Source organism: Bubalus bubalis, chromosome 16, assembly GCF_019923935.1.
Source record: "Bubalus bubalis isolate 160015118507 breed Murrah chromosome 16, NDDB_SH_1, whole genome shotgun sequence".
Classification (NCBI taxonomy): Eukaryota; Metazoa; Chordata; class Mammalia; order Artiodactyla; family Bovidae; genus Bubalus; species Bubalus bubalis.
Genome location: NC_059172.1, coordinates 65,272,884 through 65,298,506, shown reverse-complemented (window position 1 = coordinate 65,298,506; position 25,623 = coordinate 65,272,884). Strand labels below are relative to the sequence as shown.

The 25,623-nt window shown below is 38.9% G+C and overlaps 1 protein-coding gene across 4 annotated transcripts in view; it reads left to right on the top strand.

Annotated features, from left to right (window-relative positions):
• The window catches only part of ZC3H12C (zinc finger CCCH-type containing 12C), a 76,132-nt gene extending 51,646 nt beyond the window's left edge, over positions 1–24,486 (top strand). For all 4 annotated transcript variants that reach the window (XM_006072582.3, XM_025266922.2, XM_025266923.2 and 1 more), the window contains exons 3-6: positions 6,312–6,451; positions 14,076–14,310; positions 16,305–16,411; positions 17,223–24,486. In XM_006072582.3, the coding sequence (XP_006072644.1) occupies positions 6,312–6,451; positions 14,076–14,310; positions 16,305–16,411; positions 17,223–18,622 (1,882 nt within the window). In that variant the 3' untranslated portion in view covers positions 18,623–24,486. The remainder of the gene's footprint in view (positions 1–6,311; positions 6,452–14,075; positions 14,311–16,304; positions 16,412–17,222) is intronic.
• The last annotated feature ends 1,137 nt before the right edge of the window (positions 24,487–25,623 follow it).

Below are 25,623 nucleotides of genomic sequence, written 5' to 3'. Positions count from 1 at the left end.
TGCCAGTACCTGAGTAACTGTCCTTGATGTACAGATGTACATCCCCTGATGTTCAGATACCTTTTCTCTTATTTGTGCTTGAATTCCAGCAACAAAGCTACCATGGAAGTGGAGAGGATTAGTGTCTATTCTAATTCACCCCTGAATCCATCCCCTTTAATTTAGAAAATGCTTCAGTGAACCACTGATGGAATCACTGGGACTCAGGTAGCAGCAGCTCTGCAGCTTCTCCCACATCCCCTTTTGCAGAAAGACTTAAAAGTCTGCCATCAGCAGTGGGTGTCTGAGGCTTGAGGAGCCTCCTGAGTTGCTGGAGGAGAGACCCGCGGCCATGGCACTCCATTCGCCAATCATGCCTGTTCCATCAGTCAAGTGTCCATCCTCACATACATGGCTGTAAACTGAAACCACACCGCAGAAAACCTTGGCACATTATTGCAGATCTTTCTAGGGCTCTGGAAGATAACTCTTAAGGTAGATATCAGCTAGAGAAAAGGGTTGTGGTGTCCTCACCACATCTGATCCACCCAGCAGTACTAAATTCTAAAAAGCATTCGAGTCCCTGGAGCTCCAAAGGGAGAAGGCTGATTCTCTCCACATTTGATGAAAACCAAGTTGGCTCATATGGCCCTGTGGTTTCAGGCTCATGCTGCTGTTTTGCAGCCTGACTCCTTTTGTTTCCCCTTCCTTCCAAGTTACCAGGGCAACCATTTGCCAACCTGATGCCTTAATTCTAGGACAGTTTCTTATCCACATTCTCAGACTCCTTGTTACTTTCTCTTGATCATTTCTGCCTCCCTAGCTATGTTTTGCACGTTGTATGTAGGGGGACTCTTGGAGGTGAAATCCATACCAGAACATTCAAGTAAGTTATCCCCAAATCCTAAAGCCCTTGGGAACCATCTGTCCAAGAAGCCATCATCTCCTCCTCCCAAGTCCCAGATGAGCAAAGAAGACTGAGGGTGGGAGCGTCTACTGAGGTGGAAGGGAGCAACTGCAGAGAAGGGTTGAGAACCTGGAGAAAGAGAAAGGTGCTTTCCATTTCTTAATCTCTTCTTTCCATTTTTAAATTCATTCTTACTGGCTGTCCAGTTCATTCTTTCATTTATTTCCAGAGATCTAGAGATGCTAATAATCCTTTTATTTTAAGTAGGGTTTTTCTAAAATTTGGTATAAATATACCAATTTGTCTGCTTCAGATGAGCCTTCCTCTGGCCACTGCAAAGCAAGATTTTTCTAAACATGCCTATTCCAAACATGACAGAGTAAAATAAGCCCTTTAAGAAAGAGACCTATTGGCAGGCTCCTTATATTTTTCTGCATTAAAGGCCAGGTTTAATCACATACAACCTTCAAGCTGTTTTATCCATTTTACTCAACAGGAACGTAGAATTAGCAATGACTTTGGCATTTTCCCTGGGAAACCAATCCCACTGAGCAAAAGTAGTCAAAAGGATACTTTATAGCAAACATCCAGGGTCTCTTTCCTAATCAAAAATGGCCTCAAATCTTCTGAGTCACCAACAGGACTTGCTTGCCGTATACCATCCTGTTGCCAAATTGTTGAAATAACAAATAAAGGATAGGATCATGCCAATTCATAAATAGAGAATTAGCTATTTTTACTACTAAGCAAAAAACCCCAAATGCATACACATATAGCCTGTAAGTGACTACAGAACCGTGATGAATTTTCTTCTGTATTTATATGGCACTAGAACTACAGTTTGTAAACATCATCCTACTTTTTTAGTAAACACTCAACAGACAGTTAATTTGCACTGATAGCTACACTGTGTTCACTCTGACATCCTGTGTTTCATAACTTTTTTATCAAGATCACTCTGTTTTTATAATTCTTTATCAGAGCCTCCCTCAGTTGCTCCTTATATTATAACCAGCACATCCTTCAACACGCCTCATGAGGGTAGGTCCAGTTCAGTCTCCCCCAGCCTCTCCCAGTCTGTGGAAGTCCCATCTGCAGTTTGGAGTCACCCAGTAGCTGCTCATTTTCCTGTTACTAGGAATGATTCTGGGCCTTGGCAGCTGGCAGGGACTTCCAAGACAACAGCAGCCATTCCAGGGGTTTCCTAGTCAGCATTCATTTCTTTGGCCTGTTCAGGAAAGGACTGGCTGGGGAAGTATTGGACACCCAGGGACCAACCCTCCACGTCCCCAGGTGCCTGTCCCTTTCCCCACCCCAGCCATAAAAGAGAAAGAAGACGTTAGCCTGCCCCCATGGGAGATCTCAGGCTGGCCAACTGCTGAGTGCTCTCAATCCGATTTCAAGGTACCACTGGATGTGGAATTACTATGTTTGAGAGAAAACACGGCTTTCAACTTGATAATAAAGTATTCCCAAATTGCCCTCCTGAATAGTCATACCAATTTATACTCCCACCTGTAATGTATGAGTTACTTCTGTCACACATCCGTGGCAACATCTGGTGTTTGCAGACTTTATTTCTTCCCATATGATGGGTGTGAAGTGGTGTCTCACTTTGGCTTTAATTTGCATTTCTTCACCGTTGAGCTTTTTTCATTTGTTTATTGGTCATATGGGTTTCCTCTCTTGTGAATTCACTGTTTATATCTATTGCCTTAAAAAAAATAAAAGGGGAGGATTACCCTTCTCAATGTACAGGCATACTTTATGTATTCTAAGTACTAGTCTTTTTATCAGTCCTGTGTATTGCAAATACCTTCTCCCAGTCTATGGCATTTTTATTTTGTTTATGGAATCTTTTTCACAAAGAAGTTTTATGTACTCAAATGTATCATTCTTTTCCTTGGTAGTAAAAAGAATTTCTCTATCTTGATATGAATGTCTCCTGTAATTTCTTCTAAAAGTTTTACAGTATTTTCATATTTAAATCATTGATCTATATACAATTTATTTTTATGTGTGGTATGAGGTAAAAGTACAATTTTATTTTTTCCACCTAAATAATTAACTGCCCTAGTACCATTTGTTAAATTATCCATATTTTTCTTCATCTATCTGTAATGTCACTTTTATCATTTATACACATGTATAGCTGAAACTCTAATACTTTGGCCACCTGATGTGAAGAGCTGACTCATTGGAAAAGACTCTGATGCTGGGAGGTATTGGGGGCAGGAGGAGAAGGGGACGACAGAGGATGACATGGCTGGATGGCATCACCGACTCGATGGACATGAATTTGAGTGAACTCTGGGAGTTGGTGATGGACAGGGAGGCCTGGCATGCTGCGATTCATGGGGTTGCAAAGAGTCGGACACAACTGAGCGACTGAACTGAACTGAACTGATATATGTGTGCGAGAGAGAGATCGATCTTAGGTTCACTTTTCTGTTGTTTATTTTCTGTTTTTTAATCTTTGCTAATATAACACTGATTGGATTTCTGTAGTTTTATGCAAAAGTAGTGATAGCTAGGGGGGAAGTTCCTCCTTTTTCGTTCTTCAGGATTACTTTACTGTCCTTGGCCTCTTGTTTTTTCAAATGAACTTCAGGATCAATTTCTCAAGTTTCACAAAAAACCCTTTGATATTGGGATTTCAGTGTACTAACATTAATTTGAGAATTACCATCTTCATACATTGAGTCTTACCATCCATGAAAATGGGATATTGTTCCTTTCATTTAGGTCTTCTCTTATGCTCTTTAATACAGATTTTCAATGTTCATTTTCTCTATAAAGCTCTTATAATATCTTCTTTAGATTTGTTTAGTTTTTGTTACTGTTATAAATAGGGTCATTTTTTAAATTAAAATTTTAAATTGGTTTATGGTATATAGCAATATTAATCTTTAATAACATTGTCAAAGAACATTGTATGATAGATTCATAATGTCTGTTGAAATCTATTCTGTGGCCTAGTGCACAGCCAATTTTATAATTCTTCATGTGTTCTTGAAAAGATTTTCTCTTTAACTCTGTGCAAGGTTTTGCATTTGTCTAGTAGGTCAAGCTGGAGAAGGCAATGGCACCCCACTCCAGTACTCTTGCCTGGAAAATCCCATGGATGGAGGAGCCTGGTAGGTTGCAGTCCATGGGGTCGCTAAGAGTCAGACACGACTGAGCAACTTCACTTTCACTTTTCACTTTCATGGTCTGGAGAAGGAAATGGCAACCCACTCCAGTGTTCTAGCCTGGAGAATCCCAGGGACAGGGGAGCCTGGTGGGCTGCTGTCTATGGGGTCACACAGAGTCGGTCGGACACGACTGAAGTGACTTAGCAGTAGCAGTAGGTCAAGCTTGTAATTACTTATTCACTTGTCTGGATTCTTACTAAATGTATTCTGCTTTGCCTGTCTCATAGTATGACTGAATTTATTTCTTCACGTCATCCCATGATCTTTTTCATTACTCATATGGAGACTGAGTTCACACTTATTATAGCTTCCTTGTGAATTGCTCCCTTTTTACTCTTATGTAGTAACTTTTTTATTCCTAGTAATGTTTTGCCTTAAAGTATATTTTCTTCTGATATTAATAGAGTTTTGCCAGTTTCCTGTTGGTTTATGGTATGAATAACATAGCAGTTAAGGATGTGTTTAGCAGCAACTAGTTTCTTAAGCAAATGTTAGGGAGCTGTTTGTTCTCAAATAACAAAATCAGAGAGAGATGTGGGTCCAGCAACAGCTGGTCCTTCCTTTTGCAGTTCATAGTGTGGCAACAGAAGTCATCGTCTTGCTTGCTTCCCCCCTGTGAGGGTTTGCAGGATGGGAGGCAGGGCTGTGGGTACAGGGGAGGGAGCAGATAATGGGAACAAGCTTTGTGGTACGTGTTGCGTATGGTATAATACCTGGGTTAGAATCTATAAAATCTATGCCCTGTGTTTGTAAGTGGTTTGCTATTTATACAGATTTTATGAAAGTTCTTTACTTACAAGACGGAATCTTTCTACAGTGCAAGTGATTTTACCAACTGAAGTCACCTAACACAAAATGCTTACTGTCCTCCCTTTAGAGCCAGAGGCAGTGAAATGCTCAAGTCTCAGCACACCAAATGTCACAGTGACTAGCAAAGCACAATACACTCAAATCTCAAAGCATTAATGCAGATTGTATTTATCCTTGGCTCTCAGCAAGTTGAGTTTTGTCTTGAGGAATAATTAGTACGTATATCTTCACAAGAAAATGCCATCATTTTTTATAGTTTTCAGAAACTTGCAGTGCATCTGATTTCACCTCTAATCTTGTCCCAAACCATTAGGACAGGGCTATGGAACACAAACAGTTGCTGTGGTTTTGCATTATAGCCTCCAACACCTACAAAGCAGGTTAGTCTATTTCTGTTTTGTCCTTCAAATATGGTTAACCATATTTGGACAGTTTTACTGCTTCCCAGAGAACCACCAGAACAATATATTTATATACCTAATGTTTGATTTGTGTTAAAGGTTAACAGAGCATTTACTTACCTTATTCCATTCAGCCCTCCTTAGCCCAAGAATTAAAGAATTTCTGCCCCATAGATAAGAATGGAGCCTTCAGGGCTCAAACTATAATAAGAATGTAATTATTTCAGTGAAAGCAGGAGACTCTTTTAAAACATTAGAATAGTGTTCTTTTGAATTATTAGGTTAAAGTGCACAAGTAGAGCCCAGTGCTAAGATAAATATTTACTGAATGACCACACTGTTAGTTGGGCATTTTCATTTAGACACTAAAACTGCTAATCCAATTTTGAATGCCCTTTTGTCATTAATCCTTGTCCTACACAATATTGTTAAACAGAAACCAGGTGTCTTTTCACTGCAGGACATAGAAAGTGTTTCTTGTATGAGATTAAGCATTGACTTTTTCATTTGAGTGCATGTGTGAATGTGTTTTACGTTAGTCACCTAATAAATTTTGTGCATTGCTTAATCATTGGATTGAAATATATGCATAAGAACTCTTGAGAAGGAAAAGTGTTTAGAAACTCTTATTAAGTATTCTGTTTGCACTGTTTTTACAGATTTTTTTTCTATGTGATTTCTTTTTACATTTGACTGAAATTATTCTCACTGTGCTCAGGCCCAGTTTTCCCTCTCCTATCAAAAAGAGCCTTCTCTTTCTAACTAGTTTACTTTTACAACTTCTCATTTGAAAATCCACTTTTCTTTATTCTCCACACAATAATCCTAATTTTCTTTTTGTTCCTTACATTTTTCCATTCCTTAGTTATTTCATTGTTTCTCTGAGCCATAAAACTCCATCTTAAACTTGAATTTCTTTTAACTATTTTAATTATGTTATCATGTCTGTTTATAAATTTGAATTAATGAAGTCAAATTTAGGTCTCGTTGTGTTTTAAGTGTTCTAAAATAATATTTCAGCCATGGAAACAAAGAAGTCTTTTCCTGCCGAGGAATAAAATTAGCAGTGGATTGGTTTTTGGAAAGAGGCCACAAGGATATCACCGTCTTTGTTCCTGCTTGGAGGAAAGAGCAGTCCCGGCCTGATGCGCTTATCACAGGTGAGCCCGTGCGCTTCCAAGCACACCTGAGCCAGCATCTCACTGAATAATGCCTGTGTCTGCCACAGTTTACTCAGTCCCTTGGTGGGACATTATTTTCTAGTTTAAAAACTATCTGGTTATGTAAACTAAACAGTAATTCTTGCTACTTAAGCCTTTTTTTTTTTTTTTTTTTTTTCACTTTGCAACTTTTTACTTCAAATTTTGTAAAAATTCTGACCTTTAGAGACGTGCTAGGGGTCAGGAGGCCTAGATTCAAATTCATGGCACTTTGAGCAGCACACTGACCCTTCTGGGCTCCAGTTTTCTCATCTGCTGTATGAAACTAGGCAATAATCAAAAGACCCTGATGCTGGGAAAGATTGAAGGCAGGAAAAGAAGGGGACAACGCAGGATGAGATGGTTGGATGGCATCACCAACTCAATGGACATGAGTTTGAACTCCAGGAGATAGTGAAGGATAGGGAAGTCCGGCATGCTGCAGTCCATGGGGTCACAAAGAGTCGGACATAACTTAGCGACTAAAGAACAACAGTGACTACAGATCAAAAAAGACCCTAGGGTCATCGTGTCTGGTGTCAAGTGGAAGAAATGATTCAATCCCAATAAAATATCCATGTTTTGCATTATCTTGTAATTTTTAAATGTATGAGTTTCAGGCAGAGGTGTCCCCTGTAACTGTTAAGTATTGCTGCTCAACATTTTGCTCAAGTCAGTGGTTCTCAAACAGCATTCAACCCTTCCTGCCCCTTTCTGCACCTAACATTTACAAAACTGAGGAACCCGTGTGAAGGAAGCTACACTCTTCAAATGAAAAACCAATGGAGTGACCACCCACTGTGTACTCCAAGGGAAGTTTAAGACTTTATTTTTCTCTATAATTATTAAATTAGAATAAGAACCCGTAGACAAGTTATGATGGAGCCCATAGTCATGGAATCGGACCCTGGCCTGTATAAACTGTGAGTTCCCTGGTGGCTCAGAGGATAAAGCATCTGCCTGCCATGCGGAAGACCCGGGTTCAATCCCTAGGTTGGGAAGATCCTCTGGAGAAGGAAATGGCAACCCACTCCAGTATTCTTGCCTGGAGAATCCCATGGACAGAGGAGCCTGGCGGGCTACAATTCATGGGATCGCAAAGAGTCGGACACGACTGAGCAAGTTCACTTTCACTTTCACTATATAAACTGTAAAGTGGGAAGGGTGGGCATAATTCAGTCAGCAGTCCCAAGACACTGGATAACTCTTTGGAAAAAATACGCATATTTAGATCTTTATCTTACACCATACAACAATAAATTGCAGATGGTTGAAGAATTAATTTTCAAAAATCTCCATCAGAGATGATAAATAGTCTTTGGCTGGATAAGACCTTCCTAAATTTAAAAGTTTTTAGAAGAAATTATGACAGGAAAGATAGATTTAATTGGATCAAACTTCTGTATTTCAGAAAATGTTCTTGAAAATAAGCAAGAAAAATACAACAAATAAAGAATCCATATCCATAACATAAAAAGAACTCTTACATATTGATAAAAATAGTGCACATTGATAAAAACAGTATATTTGGAAGAATCCCAATGCCAAATAAGAGGGGAAAATTGTTCAACCTCATTAGTAAATAAAGAAATGCAAATTTAAATGACTTTTTTTTAAACCCATCAAATTAGCAGAGATTAAAAACTTGATAATAGTGCCTGGAGGGAGTTACTTGTACACTGCTATGGAAACATAGATGTTACAACCTTTCTGGAAAAGTTTGGTCTTAAAACGTTAATACTTGAATCTACTAGTCCCCCTTCTAGGAATAATGCCCCAGAAAATAAACAAAGGTACAGGGAAAAATTTTTGACCACAAAGACATCCAGTGCAATATTACTTATAATAGAAAAAAAATGGAAATAAACCATACATTAATTATAAAAATGGCTTAGTAAATAAATATATATCTATATGATAGAATATGTAGTATTAGAATATCTAGGCAGAATTTTAATGATCTCAGGGAATGCTCTTTTACTTTAAGGCAGGTTTTGTTATTTTATGGGTGTGTGACATATATGTACGTACATAATACACACATATAGAAGGAAAAAATACATAGAAAATGATTAGAAGGAAATATGCCAAAATATTAACAGTAATTGCCTCTGGGTCATGTCTTATGAAGTCTTATTTTCTCCCTGCTTCTTAGTACTTTTTCTTTTCCCAATTTTTGACAGGAAACTATAATGCATTAATAATCAGGGGGAAGATAAACTGAAAAAGAAAAAGCAATATTTAAACGTATAAATGAAAGCTTCTTGAGTGCGAAAGGAATATGAGATCCAAAAGAAGGGAAAATGGTAATACTCAGTGTGAGATGTGGCTGAGTTTAATCTTTCAGATCCTAGCACATCAGGTCTCTGGAGCTCATCAGTATGCAGTTCACTTTGTGAAATGTGTACCACTATTGTCAGAGGCTCTTAGGTGTTTTCTCCTCCAGGTAATAATTCTCTTGACTAAAACCATCAACAAGGTAATAACTAATAAGTTGAATTGTCCAGTCTTTTTTCACTATACCAAAAAAAGAAACTTGATAAGAAATATTTATGCCAGGTTGAATGACTCACAAGCTGGAATAAAGATTTCCAGGGGAAATATCAACAACTTCAGATATGTACATGATACCACTCTAATGGCAGAAAGCAAAGAGGAACTGAAGAGCCTCTTGATGAAGGTGAAACAGAAGAGTGGAAAAACCTGGCTTAAAACTCAGCATTCAGAAAACGAAGATCATGCCATCCAGTCCTATCATTTCATGGCAAATAGATGGGGAAAAAGTGGAAACAGTGACAAACTTTATTTTCTTGGGCTCCAAAATCACTACAGATGGTAACTGCAGCCATGACATTAAAAGATGCTTGCTCCTTAGAAGAAAAGCTATGACAAACCTGGACAGCGTATTAAAAAGCAGAGACATCACTTGGCCAACAAAGGTCCATATAGTCAAAGCTACAGTTTTTCCAGTAGTCATGTACAGATGTGAGAGTTGGAACATAAAGAAGGCTGAGTGCTGAAGAACTGATGCTTTCGAATTGTGGTGCTAGAGAAGACGACTGAGAGTCCCTTAGACAGCAAGGAGATCAAATTAGTCAATCCTAAAGGAGATCAACCCTGAATATGCATTGGAATGATTGATGCTGCAGCTCCAATACTTTGGCCACCTATTGCAAAGAGCCAACTCATTGGAAAAGACCCTGATGGTGGGAAAGATTGAGGGGAGGGGGAGAAGAGGGGGACAGAGGATGAGATAGTTGAATGGCATCACTGACTCAATGGACATGATTTTGAGCAAACTCTGGGAGAAAGTGAAGGAGAGGGAAGCCTGGCATGCTGCAGTCCATGTGGTCACAAAGAATCGGACAGGACTTAGTGGCTGAAACAACAGCAAGAAATATTGTAAAGTTTTCAGATACAGATTCAAGCTTGCTCTTTAGCTGGGCTTCCACTGATTGAACAAATATTAAACAAATGAGCACAAGACTGTTATCAAGTACTGTGCTAGGAACTAGAGATTCAATTAACTTACCAGCTAGACTGAATTCATATTTATTTAAGTAAAGACCATTTATCCTAATTAATTATCACTAATTATCTTCCTAATTAGTGTCCTTTTAACCTTCTTTAGCTGGTAAAGAAATTCAAATTAAGCAAGATGGTGATGACTTTTAGGCTACCATCCTACTCCTCCAGTCACTTTCAGGATCCAGGCATATCATACATTAGTAAACCCTCCCACAGATAAAGGGCCATGGATTATGCATGAACAGGGCATAAACTGGACAGTGAATAAACTGGAAGACCTCAGAATACACTTCTTTAACTAGCTTCCATATTCCTTTCACAGTCATTTATTGAGTATTCTTATCTGAGTCCTGATGATGGGTACACTGATAAATGAGATGTCAAGGGGCATCTCAAAATGTTTGTAGGGGACACACACAATAACTATAATATGGCAAATCCTGTGGCTGAGACTGGGCTTTTTATTTTGTTTTGGTTTTTTATAATTTTCAAAAGAGATCAAAAATTACATGCGTCTATTAAGGATTAGATCTGATAGACAAGAGTGCCTGATGAACTATGGATGGAGATTCATGACATTGTATAGGAGACAGGGAGCAAGACCATCCCCAAGAAAAAGAAATGCAGAAAAGCAAAATGGCTGTCTGAGGAGGGCTTACAAATAGCTGTGAAAAGAAGAGAAGCAAAAAGCAAAGGAGAAAAGGAAAGATACACCCACCTTAATGCAGAGTTCCAAAGAATAGCAAGGAGAGATAAGAAAGCCTTCTTCAGTGATCAGTGCTAAGAATTAGAGGAAAAGCATAGAATGGGAAAGACTAGAGATCTCTTCAAGAAAATTAGAGATACCAAGGGAACATTTCATGCAAAGATGGGCTCAATAAAGGACAGAAATGGTATGGACCTAACAGAAGCAGAAGATATTAAGAAGAGGTGGCAAGAATACACAGAAGAACTGTACAAAAAAGATCTTCATGACCCAGATCATCACAATGGTATGATCACTGACCTAGAGTCAGACATCCTGGAATGTGAAGTCAAGTGGGGCTTGGGAAGCATAACTATGAACAAAGCTAGTGGAGGCGATGGTATTCCAGTTGAGCTATTTCAAATCCTAACAGATGATGCTGTGAAAGTGCTGCACTCAATATGCCAGCAAATTTGGAAAACTCAGTAGTGGCCACAGGACTGGAAAAGGTCAATTTTTATTCCAATCCCAAAGAAAGGCAATGCCAAAGAATGCTCGAACTACCACACAATTGCACTCATCTCGCAAGCTAGTAATGCTTAAAATTCTCCAAGCCAGGCTTCAATAATACGTGAACCGTGAACTTCCAGATGTTCAAGCTGAATATTTAGAAAGCAGAGGAAACAGAGATCAAATTGCCAACATCCGCTGGATCATCAAAAAAGCAAGAGAGTTTCAGAAAAACATCTATTTCTACTTTATTGACTTTGCCAAAGCCTTTGACTGTGTGGATCACAATAAACTGTGGAAAATTCTGAAACAAATGCGAATACCAGACCACCTGACCTGCCTCTTGAGAAACCTATATGCAGGTCAGGAAGCAACAGTTAGAACTGGACATGGAACAACAGACTGGTTCCAAATAGGAAAAGGAGTATGTCAAGGCTGTATATTGTTGCCCTGCTTATTTAACTTACATGCAGAGTACATCATGAGAAATGCTCGGCTAGAAGAAGCACAAGCTGGAATCAAGATTGCCAGGAGAAACATCAATAACCTCAGATATTCAGATGACACCACCCTTATGGCAGAAATTGAAGAAGAACTTAAGAGCCTCTTGATGAAAGTGAAACAGGAGAGTGAAAAACCTGGCTTAAAACCCAACATTCAGAAAACTAAGATCATGGCATCGGGTCCCATCACTTCAGGCAAATAGATGTGGAAACAGTGCCCAAAATCACCGCAGATGGTGATTGCAGCCATGAAATTAAAAGACGCTTACTCCTTGGAAGGAAAGTTATGACCAACCTAGCTAGATAGCATATTAAAAAAGAGAGACATTATTTTACCAACAAAGGTCCATCTAATCAAAGCTGTGGTTTTTCCAGTAGTCATGTGTGGATGTGAGAGTTAGACTATAAAGAAAGTTGAGTGCTGAAGAATTAAAGCTTTTGAACTGTGGTGTTGAAGAAGACTCTTGAGAGTCCCTTGGACTGCAAGGAGATCCAACCAGTCCATCCATCCTAAAGGAGATCAGTCCTGAATGTTCATTGGAAAGGCTGATGTTGAAGCTGAAACTCCAATACTTTGGTCACCTGATGCAAAGAACTGACTCACTGGAAAAGACCCTGATGCTGGGAAAGACTGAAGGCAGGAGGAGAAGGGGACGACAGAGGATGAGATGGTAGGATGGCATCACCGACTCAATGGACATGAGTTTGAGTAGGCTCCAGAAGTTGGTGATGGACAGGGACGCCTGGCGTGCTGCATTCCATAGGGTCGCAAAGAGTCAGATACTACTGAGCGACTGAACTGAACTGAACTGATTAGTTGAAAGACACAGTGTTTAGTGAGAGCTTTCTGAACACTGTGCTAGGTGCTTTCACACCTGATAACTCATTGATTCCTCACAGCCTATAAACAGCATTTGAGAACGTAAAGAAGCAGGCTCAGTAAGACTACAGTTGCTAGATAGAGTGGCAGAACCTGAGATTTATCCATGAGTTCTGAACTCTGAACACTCATACTTCTACTTCTCTGCTACTTTTCTAAACCAAAGTTCTGGTCCTGAACTCATTTTGTCTCATGACAAAACTCATTTTGACATCATGAAATCTACATGCCAAGTTGACCCATGTCACCTCTCCATCCCCTATACTCTGCTTATACTTCCGTTGTGGCAGTTACAAACCCAGCTTGCCCAGCCTGCATGCTTGCCCAACCCAGTAACTGAGGCCTCCTTGAGGAGAGAATGTTCTTCATTTTGGACATTATTGACAGCACAGCACATACCATAGAGTGATTATCCACTTAAAAGAGAAATTTTTCAGAAATCAGTAACTCCAGTTAGTAAGCACTGAGGAGAAGTGGGCCTTTTGAAAAAAAATATTATGACGTCTGTCAGCTCATACCCAGCACTTTGTGCTAGAACTTACAATGGTGGGAAGTCCGGGATTGAAAGAGCTAAAGTATAAAGAAGGCATGGTGAGGAGACAGTTTTATCATTAGCCAAAATGTGAGCTTTGCTACCTTTAAAAAAACAAAAACAAAAAAACCCAAAACACTAACAAGTCAGTAGAGTTAGAAAGTGCTGAAAGTGTGTGCCAACCAAAGAGAAAATGAGCATTCCCCTACCTGTCCATTTTTAATCAATGGCTGTTTTCCCCACGTAATCACTTCTAATTTCTTACTCAGTCCAGCCCCACAAGACAGCTGGTCTTTGTTAGTACCTGTCTCAACAGGAAAGGACACAGAACACAGAATGGCCTTGTCCAGAACAGCACTTGTGCCTTCACTGCCTCCTTGCTCTTTGACACTTTTGCATCTGAAGACCCTTCCCTTTGCTACCTCGACGTCTTTACTTCTCAAACTCCGCCACCATCATCACATCCACTAGTTAGAAAAACAGCACCACAAAATGAACATGGGGGAAAGAACCTGTTGCTCAGACGTAAACCCACCACAACTGCTTTGTTAGGACAGTGTCGTGCTAGGGATGTGTGAGAAGCTAGTTCACTGTGTAGAGCTGGTGGCTCCAGCTATCAAAGAAAAGCTTTATGTGATGAAAATCAGACTTTGCTCAGTCATGTTTCAGTTTTATGCTTTTTTTTTTTTTAAGATTTAAACTTTTCATGTTTTTCAGGTTTGCTTTGTTTGGCTTTTTTTTAAAACCTTTTTTTAATTGAAAATCCTGAAGGAAAACTGTTACTGGGAGCTACAAATTTGCTCCATCTACAAACTATAAATCATAATCCCTAATTAAATGGGTGCATGCATCCAGTTCATGTTATAAAAACTGACTTTGTATGAAAGTTGTGAGATGTGTTTTGCATGTTTTTATTACTAAAAATCCTACCCTGATTATTCTTGCAGATCAAGAAATCCTACGTAAATTAGAGAAGGAAAAAATCCTGGTGTTCACGCCTTCGCGGCGAGTGCAGGGGAGGCGAGTGGTGTGCTATGATGACAGGTTCATCGTGAAACTGGCCTTTGAGTCGGATGGTATAATTGTGTCCAATGATAACTACAGGGATTTGGCAAATGAGAAACCAGAATGGAAAAAGTTCATAGATGAGCGATTATTAATGTACTCATTTGTCAATGACAAGTAAGTAAAACCACTTACAGTAACACTGCTTCCCTGCAAATCTAAGTATCCCTGGCAGCAGGCTGCAGGCTTGTCTTTTTGCCACTGACCAGACCTAAGACAGTTTCTTCCAACTATTGATGTCCCCACTGATCCTCAGTGGGAGTCAGAAAATGGCAGAGTCCTGCCTCAGGAGGCCCTGTGTGAGATGCAGGCTGCCCTGAGTGACTGACATGTGGAGGCTGGCCACCTTCAGAGGATGCAAATATGGAACACACTGACCACCAGAACACTGCCTTTCAAAATCTACTTTAGAGCATTGAGAGCTTATTTAAATACATGATTTTTAAAAAATATTGTAGCAATGTAAAACTATTCATGATTAAATTGATAATGGACATGTGATATGCACAAAGATGTTAGGTCAACTGTATTTACCAATATGTGGGGAAAGCTCACCTGTTGATAATCAAAAATGAAAATTAAATCTACAAAGAGTATATTTGTCACCCATTTAATTCACAAAATTAAAAAACATATTTTTGTATATGCCTTATGCCATTATCACTGGAGAAGGAAATGGCAACCCACTCCAGTATTCTTGCCTGGAAAATCCCATGGATGGAGGAGCCTGGTAGGCTACAGTCCATAGGGTCGCAAAGAGTCAGGAATGACTGAACGACTTCACTTCACTTCACTATGCTATCTATTAAAGACATAATGAAACTGATAAATTTGGGTATGGTTTAGCAGAAGTCTTAGAAATACCCTCTCAAAGCAATGGTCTCATTTCTTGGAATATATAATGAGGGAAAAAGGAAGATCAAAAATGTTCACTTCTATATATTTATAATTGCAAAAATTCAAAGACAACTAAAGGTACAATACAGAAATCAGTTACACTGCGGTACATCTCCTAGTGGAATATTATTCAGCTATTCAGAAACATGGGGAAATATTTGTTAAAAAGCAAAGTATAAAATTGCATTTGTGCTTGTAAAGTGCTGTGTACATAGAGGAAAATAACTAAAATGCAACACATAATGGAAAATAATTGTATTAAGATTGTAGGATTGAGTGTTTGTCTTCCATTTTTAATCTTTTAATATTTCCATATTGTGTGTATAATAGTAGTAAACATCATAGTTGCTCAATGGTATTACTCAGGCATGTTAACACTCCCTCAATAGTTGACACATTATTCACATTTTACAGATAAACATGTGGTTTATTTCATGTTCAGTAACATAACTAGTAATAGAACTCCTCAGTCACCTCTTGACAGTATTCATGCCATGAATTCTTGCTTCCATTGGACAGTCGATCTAAGATAATAAGTTTATTTCCTTAAGATCTTCTCTATCTCAGCTAAGAAGTAACCTTGTTATAGTGGGAAGAGAATGAATGTGGAGTTAGACAAATTGAATCTTGGTTATACCATGTGAACTGAGATAAAAATACTTAGTTCATCTAAGCCTAAGTTAGAAAAGTGTAATCACCTGTGAAATGGAACTAATTCTTCAAGGGACTATTGCTGGGATGAGATGCAGCGATGTGTGCAGGGCATCTGACACATGCTAGGGGTCTGGGTCGTTTCAGTCTGCCTGATCCTCTCTCCCACCTCTCCCTTCTGTCCTTCAGCAGCTTCTCCTGGCTCCCACCTGCCTCATATTGCTTCGCAAGATTAATGTTCTTAAAGCCTGTCGTAAAATGCCATTGTGATCGTTTTCTTAAGTCCTTACAAAATCCCGTGAGAAAAGGAAGATTTAATTAGAACATGCTAGGCCCAAAACTTGTTTGAATTAAATGCAAGTTCAGCTTAAAACATTTTAATTTTGTTTTCATTAAGAAAACTTTTTGTACTGATTTTTTTTATCCTATAAATGTTGAATCAAAATACTTGGATTAAAATCTCAAAATAAATACCTTAGGGTGAATATTCTTTACACTCTGTCTTTAGAACTAAATTGCCAACCTTCTACTTTAGATATAATTTTGTATTATGTCTATGACAGGTTCATGCCTCCAGATGACCCTCTTGGCAGACATGGCCCAAGCCTGGATAATTTTCTAAGGAAGAAACCTATTGTTCCTGAACACAAAAAGCAGCCTTGTCCGTATGGTAACTTTCTTTATAGTATCTAATAAATGCCTTTAAGTAGCTCAAATGGTAAAGAATCTGCCTGCAATGCAGGAGACCGGGTTTAATCCCCGCGTCAGGAAGATCTCCCAGAGAAGGAGATACCCACTCCAGTCTTCTTGCCTGGAGAATGCCATGGACAAAGGAGCCTAGTGGGCTACAGTCTGTGGGGTCACAAAGAGTCGGACACACTGAGCGACTACAGTTTCAGTTTTTTTCACTTTAGAGCACAATATTAAACATTTGTTATTAAAAATAAACATTTAAAATTTTGGATGGCATATAGTATGCGGTTCTTTTGAATGTAATTAAATTAGAAAAATAATAATTGTTTTTACCTAGTTGGGTTCAGTGTATATTCATTTCCCCTGAATTAAAGCACTGTTCTAAAAACTCAGATAAATTCTACATGAAGTTAGTTTCCAGGTAGATAAAAACTTGGAGTTCTTCCATCTAGCTGCACATCAGATTAGAGTGGTTTTATCACATCACAGCAGCACATTTTGCTCTGCAAAACAAAATGTCCTACCTGACTGCAGAGTTGTACTGGAAGAGGAGAGGCGGTAGGAGTTGAGTACATGGAAGGAATTATTACTCAGTCAGCTGACTTTCTTATTGCTCTTGATAGCACTGACATTGGAAGACTGAAAGGTGGCATTTCTCAGAAGCGGGGAGCAGAGTGGCCTTGAGCACAGCTCCCATTCCTGCACTTGCTTCTTTCTTGAAAGTGCCACACTGGGTGTTTAAGATCTGGCGGAATGCTCCTTTGCCTAATTGATTTTACTCTTCATAGGAAAGAAGTGTACCTATGGACACAAGTGCAAATATTATCATCCGGAAAGGGGCAGTCAGCCTCAGCGGTCAGTGGCTGATGAGCTGCGTGCCATGTCCAGAAACACAGCAGTCAAAACTGCAAATGAAGGAGGACTGGTGAAAAGCAACAGCGTCCCCTGCAGCACTAAGGGCGACAGCACTTCAGATGTCAAGCGAGGTGCTCCAAAGAGGCAATCAGACCCAAGCATAAGGACTCAAGTCTACCAGGACTTAGAGGAAAAGCTTCCCACCAAAAACAAACTGGAAACCAGGTCTGTACCTTCCTTAGTTAGTATACCGGCTACTTCTACCGCCAAACCCCAAAGCACTACATCTTTAAGCAATGGCCTTCCATCTGGAGTTCACTTCCCACCTCAGGATCAAAGACCACAGGGGCAATATCCTCCGATGATGATGGCAACCAAAAATCATGGAACGCCAATGCCTTATGAACAGTATCCAAAATGTGACTCGCCCGTCGACATTGGATATTACTCCATGTTGAATGCGTATTCAAATCTGAGCATCTCAGGCCCACGGAGCCCTGAAAGGCGTTTCTCGTTAGACACAGATTACAGGATCAGCTCTGTCGCCTCTGACTGCAGCAGTGAAGGGAGCCTGAGCTGCGGGAGCAGTGACTCGTACGTGGGGTACAACGACCGCCCCTACGTCAGCTCCCCCGACCCGCAGCTGGAAGAGAACCTCAAATGTCCGCACATGCACCCTCACGGCCGCCTTAACTCCCAGCCCTTCCTGCAGAGTTTCCACGACCCCTTAACCAGAGTGCAGAGTTACAGTCACGAAGAACCAAAGTACCATCACAAGCCTCCGCTCCCGCACCTAGCCGTGCGCCTGCAGCACCCGGCCGTGGGCGCGCGGTCCAGTTGTCCCGGCGACTACCCTTCCCCGCCCGGATCGGCGCACGCCAAGGCGCCGCACCTCGGGCGCTCCCTGGTGGCCACAAGGATAGACAGCATCTCCGACTCGCGGCTCTACGACGGCTCTCCGTCCAGGCCGCGGAAGCCCCACGCCCGCCAGGAAGGGCTGGGCGGCTGGGACCGGCAGAGCTACGGGCTGGACGCGTACGGCTACCGGCAGACATACTCTCTGCCCGATAACCCCACGCAGCCATGCTACGAGCAGTTCACCTTCCAGAGCCTCCCCGAGCAGCCCGAGCCCACCTGGCGTGTCCCGTACTGCGGCGCGCCGCCTCCGGACCCCCCCAGGTACCAGGACAGCCGAGAAAAGATCTTCGTCAACCTGTGCAACATCTTCCCGCCGGACCTGGTGAGACTTGTCATGAAGAGGAACCCTCACATGACAGACGCCCAGCAGCTGGCTGCAGCCATTCTAGTGGAGAAATCACAGCTGGGCTATTGAAAGATGATGCATCTTTGTGGTGTTCAGTAGTTTTTTTTTGTTCAGCTTAAACGCTGAGGGAGGTTTGCTACAATAGCACATGTGATCTCCTTCTCAGCAAGGAGGTTATATAGTATCCATTTATGTGAAATACTGTATCATGGAATCTGTATGTATAGCCCCACATAGTGGAAGTATCACGGGATTGCTTTACATTCAAACATTTTTTTTTTAAACATTTCCTTTTTAAAGGTATATATCCTTGGCTGGAAATTTTTCCAGTTTATTAGATGTATCTGTGATCTTTGATATTAATCTTTGGTGCATCAGGGGTTTATATGCAGCACTTTTTATCTTTGTTTCATGTTTTATTAACTTGGTGTTTGTCTATCAATTGCAAGCAATTACAATACCTTCAGAATGTTGAACATTTGACTAGACCTAGCAAACTATTTTTTCAAGCCAAGCTTAATTGGAATCTTTTACAGCTTTTTAAGTTATTTTTATTTGGGGAAAGTGGGCTTCTTTGTGCTATAATCATTATTTATAGAAACAAAGATATACTACAGCACTGACTTTATATTTTAAACAAAATGTAAGTTACAAGTTTATGTTGAAATGGGTAACAGTATATATTAGAATGATTTACAATATGGCACTTTCCATTGTTTTATTTTCGTTTGGATTTTTTGTGTTAAGTAATTAGTTAATTTAATATGGTTGACTTAAAGGAAAGCAGATGCAATCAATGGAAAAAATTGTTTCCATTTTTTATATATAAAAAAGGCAAAAGCCGTTAACTGTTACAGTATAGAGCTTTGTTATCCAGCTATGATGTGCTTCTAGACAGTAGAAATGGAATTGAATTCCTAGACTTCCATTAACTTGTATTTTTTAATGTGTGTGTTTGTCTTTTTGTTTGGGGGCACAACAATACTGGATAAAATAACCCTTTTGCAGTACTTGCCTGTTTTTAATGAATCTAATTATTCTCAATGCAACTTTTATATTTAATATACTCTTTAGCTGTCCTGCTATTTATCAAGGCTGGCCTGAGGTGGTTTTATGTGTTGAGGATATGCAACATTTGTTGATACTGCACTATAGAAATGGTGATGGAGGAGTTGTAAATGGTAACTTAAAATTTTTGTAAGATACTGTATATTTTCCATTTTCCTGAAGGTAATTTTTTTGGGGGGCCTGTCATATTATTAAGGCCAGATTCTTGCCACAAATAGTGTAGTTTTAGATACAGACTGAAGTCTGTTCTTGTATTAGTAAGGGATATTTCTGGTTTCAAAGTCATGGGTTTTGCTGAGTGTGGATTTGTTTCTGTTGTTGGTTAGAAGAGAGATGTTGCAATCCGTGGCAGATAGTTGTGTGACTGACATGAGGACTTCACTGTTGCCTCCAGTTTTTGAATTTTGCTTAGTTTAACAGACTCATTCTGAGCTGTTTCTGGAGTCTGCCTAGATGCCATGGTTATCCTGATTATTCTACATGCTACAGTTTGAAGTAAAGCCCTGAAAAACCAGAAAGTACCTTTTACTGTTGATACAAATTGTATCTTTTTAACTATAAGAACTATTTTGATTTGTAGATCTAGTTAAAACACAAATGTGTAACTCTGATTAGACTTTTGGGCAACATTTTATCCCTTATTTAAATACAAATTTTTAAAGTAAAATCGAAGTCTAGAATAGGGTAGAAAATAAAAGTAACAATTTAGGTAAATAAAAGTGTCTGTCTTATAGTTTTATATATTAAAATATATTAAATGAATTTATTGGCATTTTCTTTCTCCTAAAACTTATCTAGCGTGAACTTAAAATAAAGGTAAAATGCTGCCTGAAAATAACGTCCAAGCACCTTTGACTAGTACAACATTTTCACTACTCGTGTGACACTGTGTGTCGCATGAAGTAGGATTTGGGTTACAGTAAATGCTTCTAAAAGGCATTGTGCATATTGACATATCCAATAATCTGAACCGTGTTCAGCAAACCTAATTCAGGAAAGTGGGGTTCAAGTCGCTGCTGCCGCCTGCGAGGTGAGGTGCCCCTCGCTGCGCCTGCAGAGGATATGGGTGCTGCCGCACACACCTGCCGCAGCATCCTTTGAGCGACCTGCTCACTTGTGAAATCGTTCTCCTGATTTTCTCGGTCACTCTCTGTAAACAAGTTTAATGTAGACGTTAACCCAGTGCCAAAAGTAGGGTTACAAACGTGGAGTACCTTTCATTTCAGTCTTCTAAGCTTGCTTTTTTTTTTTAAAGTATGAAATCATTTTTAAATTGTACATGTAGGTTTTGCTTCCATTTTCTTAAGTTTTAGCATTTGAATTGTTTGAAGATTTTGCCAAACTTTATTACTTTTCTTATATGAGCTCTTAGGTGAAATGTATAGCACACCCTTTAATTTGACCTCCTAATGTCTGTAGCTAACCATCTGTCATTGCTTCCTGGATTTTAGACTATGGCAAAACAGTGGAGCTTGCCCCTGCCTGTCCTGACGTGACTAGCTCTGAGTAGCCACACTGAAATGCTTCAGTGTAATTGACTGCAAGTTAAGAAGTAGCAGTTTTCTTATGTCGAGGCAATCTGTACTCCTCTCTGTTTTTTGGAAGCACTGATGTTGCTTTCGGAGCTTAAGAATGAGATACAGCAATTTGGCTGACTTGAGATACAGCAATTTCTTAATTATCTAAAGCAATAAGTAAAAGGATCCATCATTAAATTCAGAGCTCATCTCAGAACTTCATTTTAGCCAAAACTTTCACTTTAATCATATCTTCAGACTCACTAACAAATAACCGGAGAGAGGTGTGTTAGTAAGTAATGAAACTGCCAGTGGTAGTCAGCTGACAGAAGAGGAGGGATTCAGACTGGAATATTCTGCCCTGAGTAACAACTGACAGTTGACTGGACTTTACACAGTAACTAGCCGGTTTGTTGTCTCTGTGTTTTAGTACAGAGGGAGTTGTACTCAACTGGCCAAATTCTGGCCCTTAGTATTTCCTCCTTTCTTGCATGCGATACCTAAGTTTTCAGTCTCCTTTATATGATCCCTGTATCCTGATAGAGTGTGTCACTGACCTAAACATTTGAAAGAAATGCACACCAGTATAAAATATTTGATACTGGTAGAAACTTGAACTTTGTGTTTTTATGAAAATTCATTTATGAGAACATGTAATATAACTAAAAAGAGTGTTTTATATATATATATATACATGCATACACATTTGTTAAGAAGTATTAAAAATGTAAGAATGTTACGCTTTTGATGGCTAACTTTTCCTTAATTGAACTGTTTCTTTGAGTTGTGGACGACCAAGTCTGGAGTCTGGATGACCAATGATAAGATTTAGAACCACTCGAATGGAAAGCAACTCTTTACTGGCTTTATTCCTGATATTTTTAAAGAATTATTTTAATAATTTTAATAGAATGTGTAATTTTAAAACACACAAAAAACTTAAAGTAGTATTGCTTATACAGATAATTATTTAACATGTCTTTTATGGATGTATCTATATGTATATAGACAGTAATATATTTATAAAACAAATATACTTTATGTTGTAGTTGTTGTAATAGATGGGAGGATGGATGGCTCTGGATATGTCTGTGTGTGTTTTGAAAACTCGAGCTGTTTTTCCCCTGACTTAATGGCAATTACCCTAAGGGATATTTGCTTTTCATTATTCTTCTTGCTACTCAGCTTCCTATTCAAGATAAATAGGATGTAGAGTTTCCTAGCCATTCTTTTAGATGTGGCTCATCCATTTTATTATCATCCAGCTCCTGGAGAATTTCTGAGTGACCTAAAATCAAACAGATTATGGCTGGAGAGATCAGTTGTGTTCCAAATATGTTAAACACAGAAATTCAGCTAGTATGTTGAGTTTCCTTGTTATACACCGAGAAAGCAGAGTGTCAATAACAGTAGAGAAGTAAATGCATTATTTTATATTGGTCTAGGAAACCCTGCAGGGCAAGGGTTGACAAACTTTTTCTGTAAAGGATAGGATAGTAAATAATCCAGGCTTTGAGAATCATATGGTCTCTGTAAACCATTCCCCTCATCCCTTAAAGTGAAAGAAGCAGCCACAGAAAATACATACATGAATGGGCATGGCTGTATGTCAGTTATACGCTCACAGAAAGGGGCTGCAGGCCAGATTTGGCCCAGGGGCCAGAGTTTGCTGATTCCTACCCTAGAGGGAGAAAAACAGGGATATTAAGCAGCAAATTACTGATATACATTAAGAAATCATACTTATATTTCAGTTGGCATTCAAAGAAAATCCACTATTGATGACCTTAAAAAGATTTCTCAGATAGTCACATATTAAAAGCATCTTAATTCACTTATGTTTTCTGCCTGGTCACACCCATTATTTAGTAGAGATAATTTCTTGTTAACCATCCAAAAAAAGCATTCTGTAAAAAGATGTTTTAATAAATATTGGAATTTTTTCATGAACTTTGTACTGATAAATGGGAATCCTTACCTACCTTTTGGTTTTTTAAGGGCCTCATGGACCAAAAATTCTGTTGTATTTTGAAAATTAGCATATAATTAGCCATAAAATATTTTAAAGACTACATTTATCAGTTACATTTTTCTGTTGGTTTTTGATTTCTAAAAAATGACAGATTGGCCCTTCTTTAAAAATGGTTTTAAAGAAGATAAATATATTGTAAGTTTACATGCTATAAACTTTATTCTGTAAAATTAAAAATTGTGACTAGTATAATTGTGAGTGCACTTGTTGTATTGTGAATCTCTTTATAAGAAACAAAATGTATACCTGCTTTCTCTATCCAAACCTTTAGTATAGATTTAAGACACCTTAGGACTGTCCTCAGTGAAATACTCTTAACAGGATCATGTATGGTTTTAAATTCATTGGAGTACCCCACTGAGCGTGTTCATTCACTGTGCTTTGTAAGTGATGTTAACATAAAATCACATCTGTTGGAACCGTAGTTTTGAATGTTGTCATCCACTTAAGTTGCTATAGTTTCTTTTAAAATTGGAATATAACTCTAGTTTTAACGGGTGTTTACGGTTTTAAATGTGTGTTTTTGTTTTTGTTTCTTTAATGCCTTCTGTTAACCTTCTTTTTGCTTCCGTTACAATAATACTTTGTTATGTTGGGAGTGGCTTTTTCCCTCAAGTTCTTAGTCTTTCAGATTGAAAAACAGTTTAAGGTTTTGACCACTTGACAATTTGGCAGTAAAAAAAGAAATTCTGTGCATGTTTCAGTTCACTTTTATAGATAGTGTAAAATTTCATTTTTTAAACCGTATACCGAATTTGTCAATTTTCTGTCTAGATATTTCAGATGAATAACAAATTGTTCATTTAAAGCTTTTGACCCCATTCTTGAAGCAACTTGTGCCTCAAGGGAAGATAACATTGAAGAACAATGGTTTATTTTTATAAAGAATGTGTTTTAAATATGAAGACTTTCTTCATTTTGGGGAAATTATAAACATCTCATCTAATACAGAACACCCGTCAACGTGCACGCTTCCACAAACATGCGGACAAGGCATTGCCAGTGAACCCAGTTACGGACTTTATCTTTTCCTGCTAGGTTTTATCCTCCCAAATCAGAGTCGTTTGCTGAGAGTAGAAATTCCAATTTGATCCTTCAAACTTATAAGAAAACAAGGCGAAGAATATGTTTAGAATAACCATCTGATGAATTCATGTGATTCTGTTTGTTCTATGTCTGTTCTGTGTGTTTGTGTAATGAGATTTTTACAGCTCCAAAAAAGCAGTATTTTAGACCTACCAGAAATCCATATCAAAACAGCTATGTGATTCTGCCTCTGAGAAAAAAAATATATATTAAAAAATTCAGTTTTCTTATGGTGGTCTGTTTTTGTTTCTTGAAGAAAGTGACACGCAGCAGCACGGAAGCCCTCTAATGACAAGCGTCCTCCCCTCGCCCCATGGCCCGCCCGCCTGCCTGCAGCGCGTAGGACAGACGCGTCCTCTGTAGCGTCAGCACACATTCAGTGTCAGTGTGTGTTAGAGCTGTGATTAATTCCTATGACAATCAGAATCAAATGCCAAAGACAACTAGTCCTACCTTATGGTTCTAATAATGTCCCATCATTGATTAACTCAGGCTGTTTGTGGCTTTGCCTTGAGGCTTCTTTATCACCTCTTGTGAATCTTTGTTGTAAAGGTCTTTCTGCATCTCTCCTTGTATGAATCAAGTTTAGTATCTTACTAATGCTGCCCCCAGTAGGTTCCCTTCACTTCTTTTGCGACCTCTTAGGAATTTTTCATTTCAGATAACAGATTTCTTTTACCCCTCATTGCTTTTCTTATTTTTTTTTCCTAAAGTTGCTATTTGCCATTGTTAAGTATACTCTTCCCCTCTCCCCCACCCACTTAAACTTTTTAACTAGGATCTTATGTATTTAGGTAACTTGTTTCAGCTTTGTCAGCAAAGTTGATTTTTCATGTTAAACTATGGTTGGCAGAGAACTCAGCAAATCCACAGTATTAGGTGGGAGAGTCTGAGCTGAGAATCTCAGAGAGTGTTAGACTACAGTGTTGGCTAGGGCTAGTAGTTTATTTCTCCCCCACCTAGAACTTTTGTCTAAAGAGAAAAGATTCATACTCACTAATGAATCAATTAACGTTCAGGAAGAGGAGATTATAAAAAGAAACTGTAATGATGAACTTATTCTAAACAAAATACCTCCAGTTGGCCCTCTCATTAGTTAGGGTATGTACTTAACATCGTTTATCCTCAGCCTCAGATGCTCTTTTTAAATTAATGATGTTCATTTGGTGTTTTAAGCCTTTTTATAAGCTTTATTTTTTTTTTAGTCTTTCAGTGTTTTAAAGGTTTTCTTTTAAGGTCTTTAACCTTTTTAAAAATGTATGTCTATGTTAAGAGGACAGCCTTTGGAGGCAACCATCTTGCCGCATACATCCTACAGGTAAAGACAGGCACGTTCAGTTCAGTCGCTCAGTCGTGTCCGACTCTTT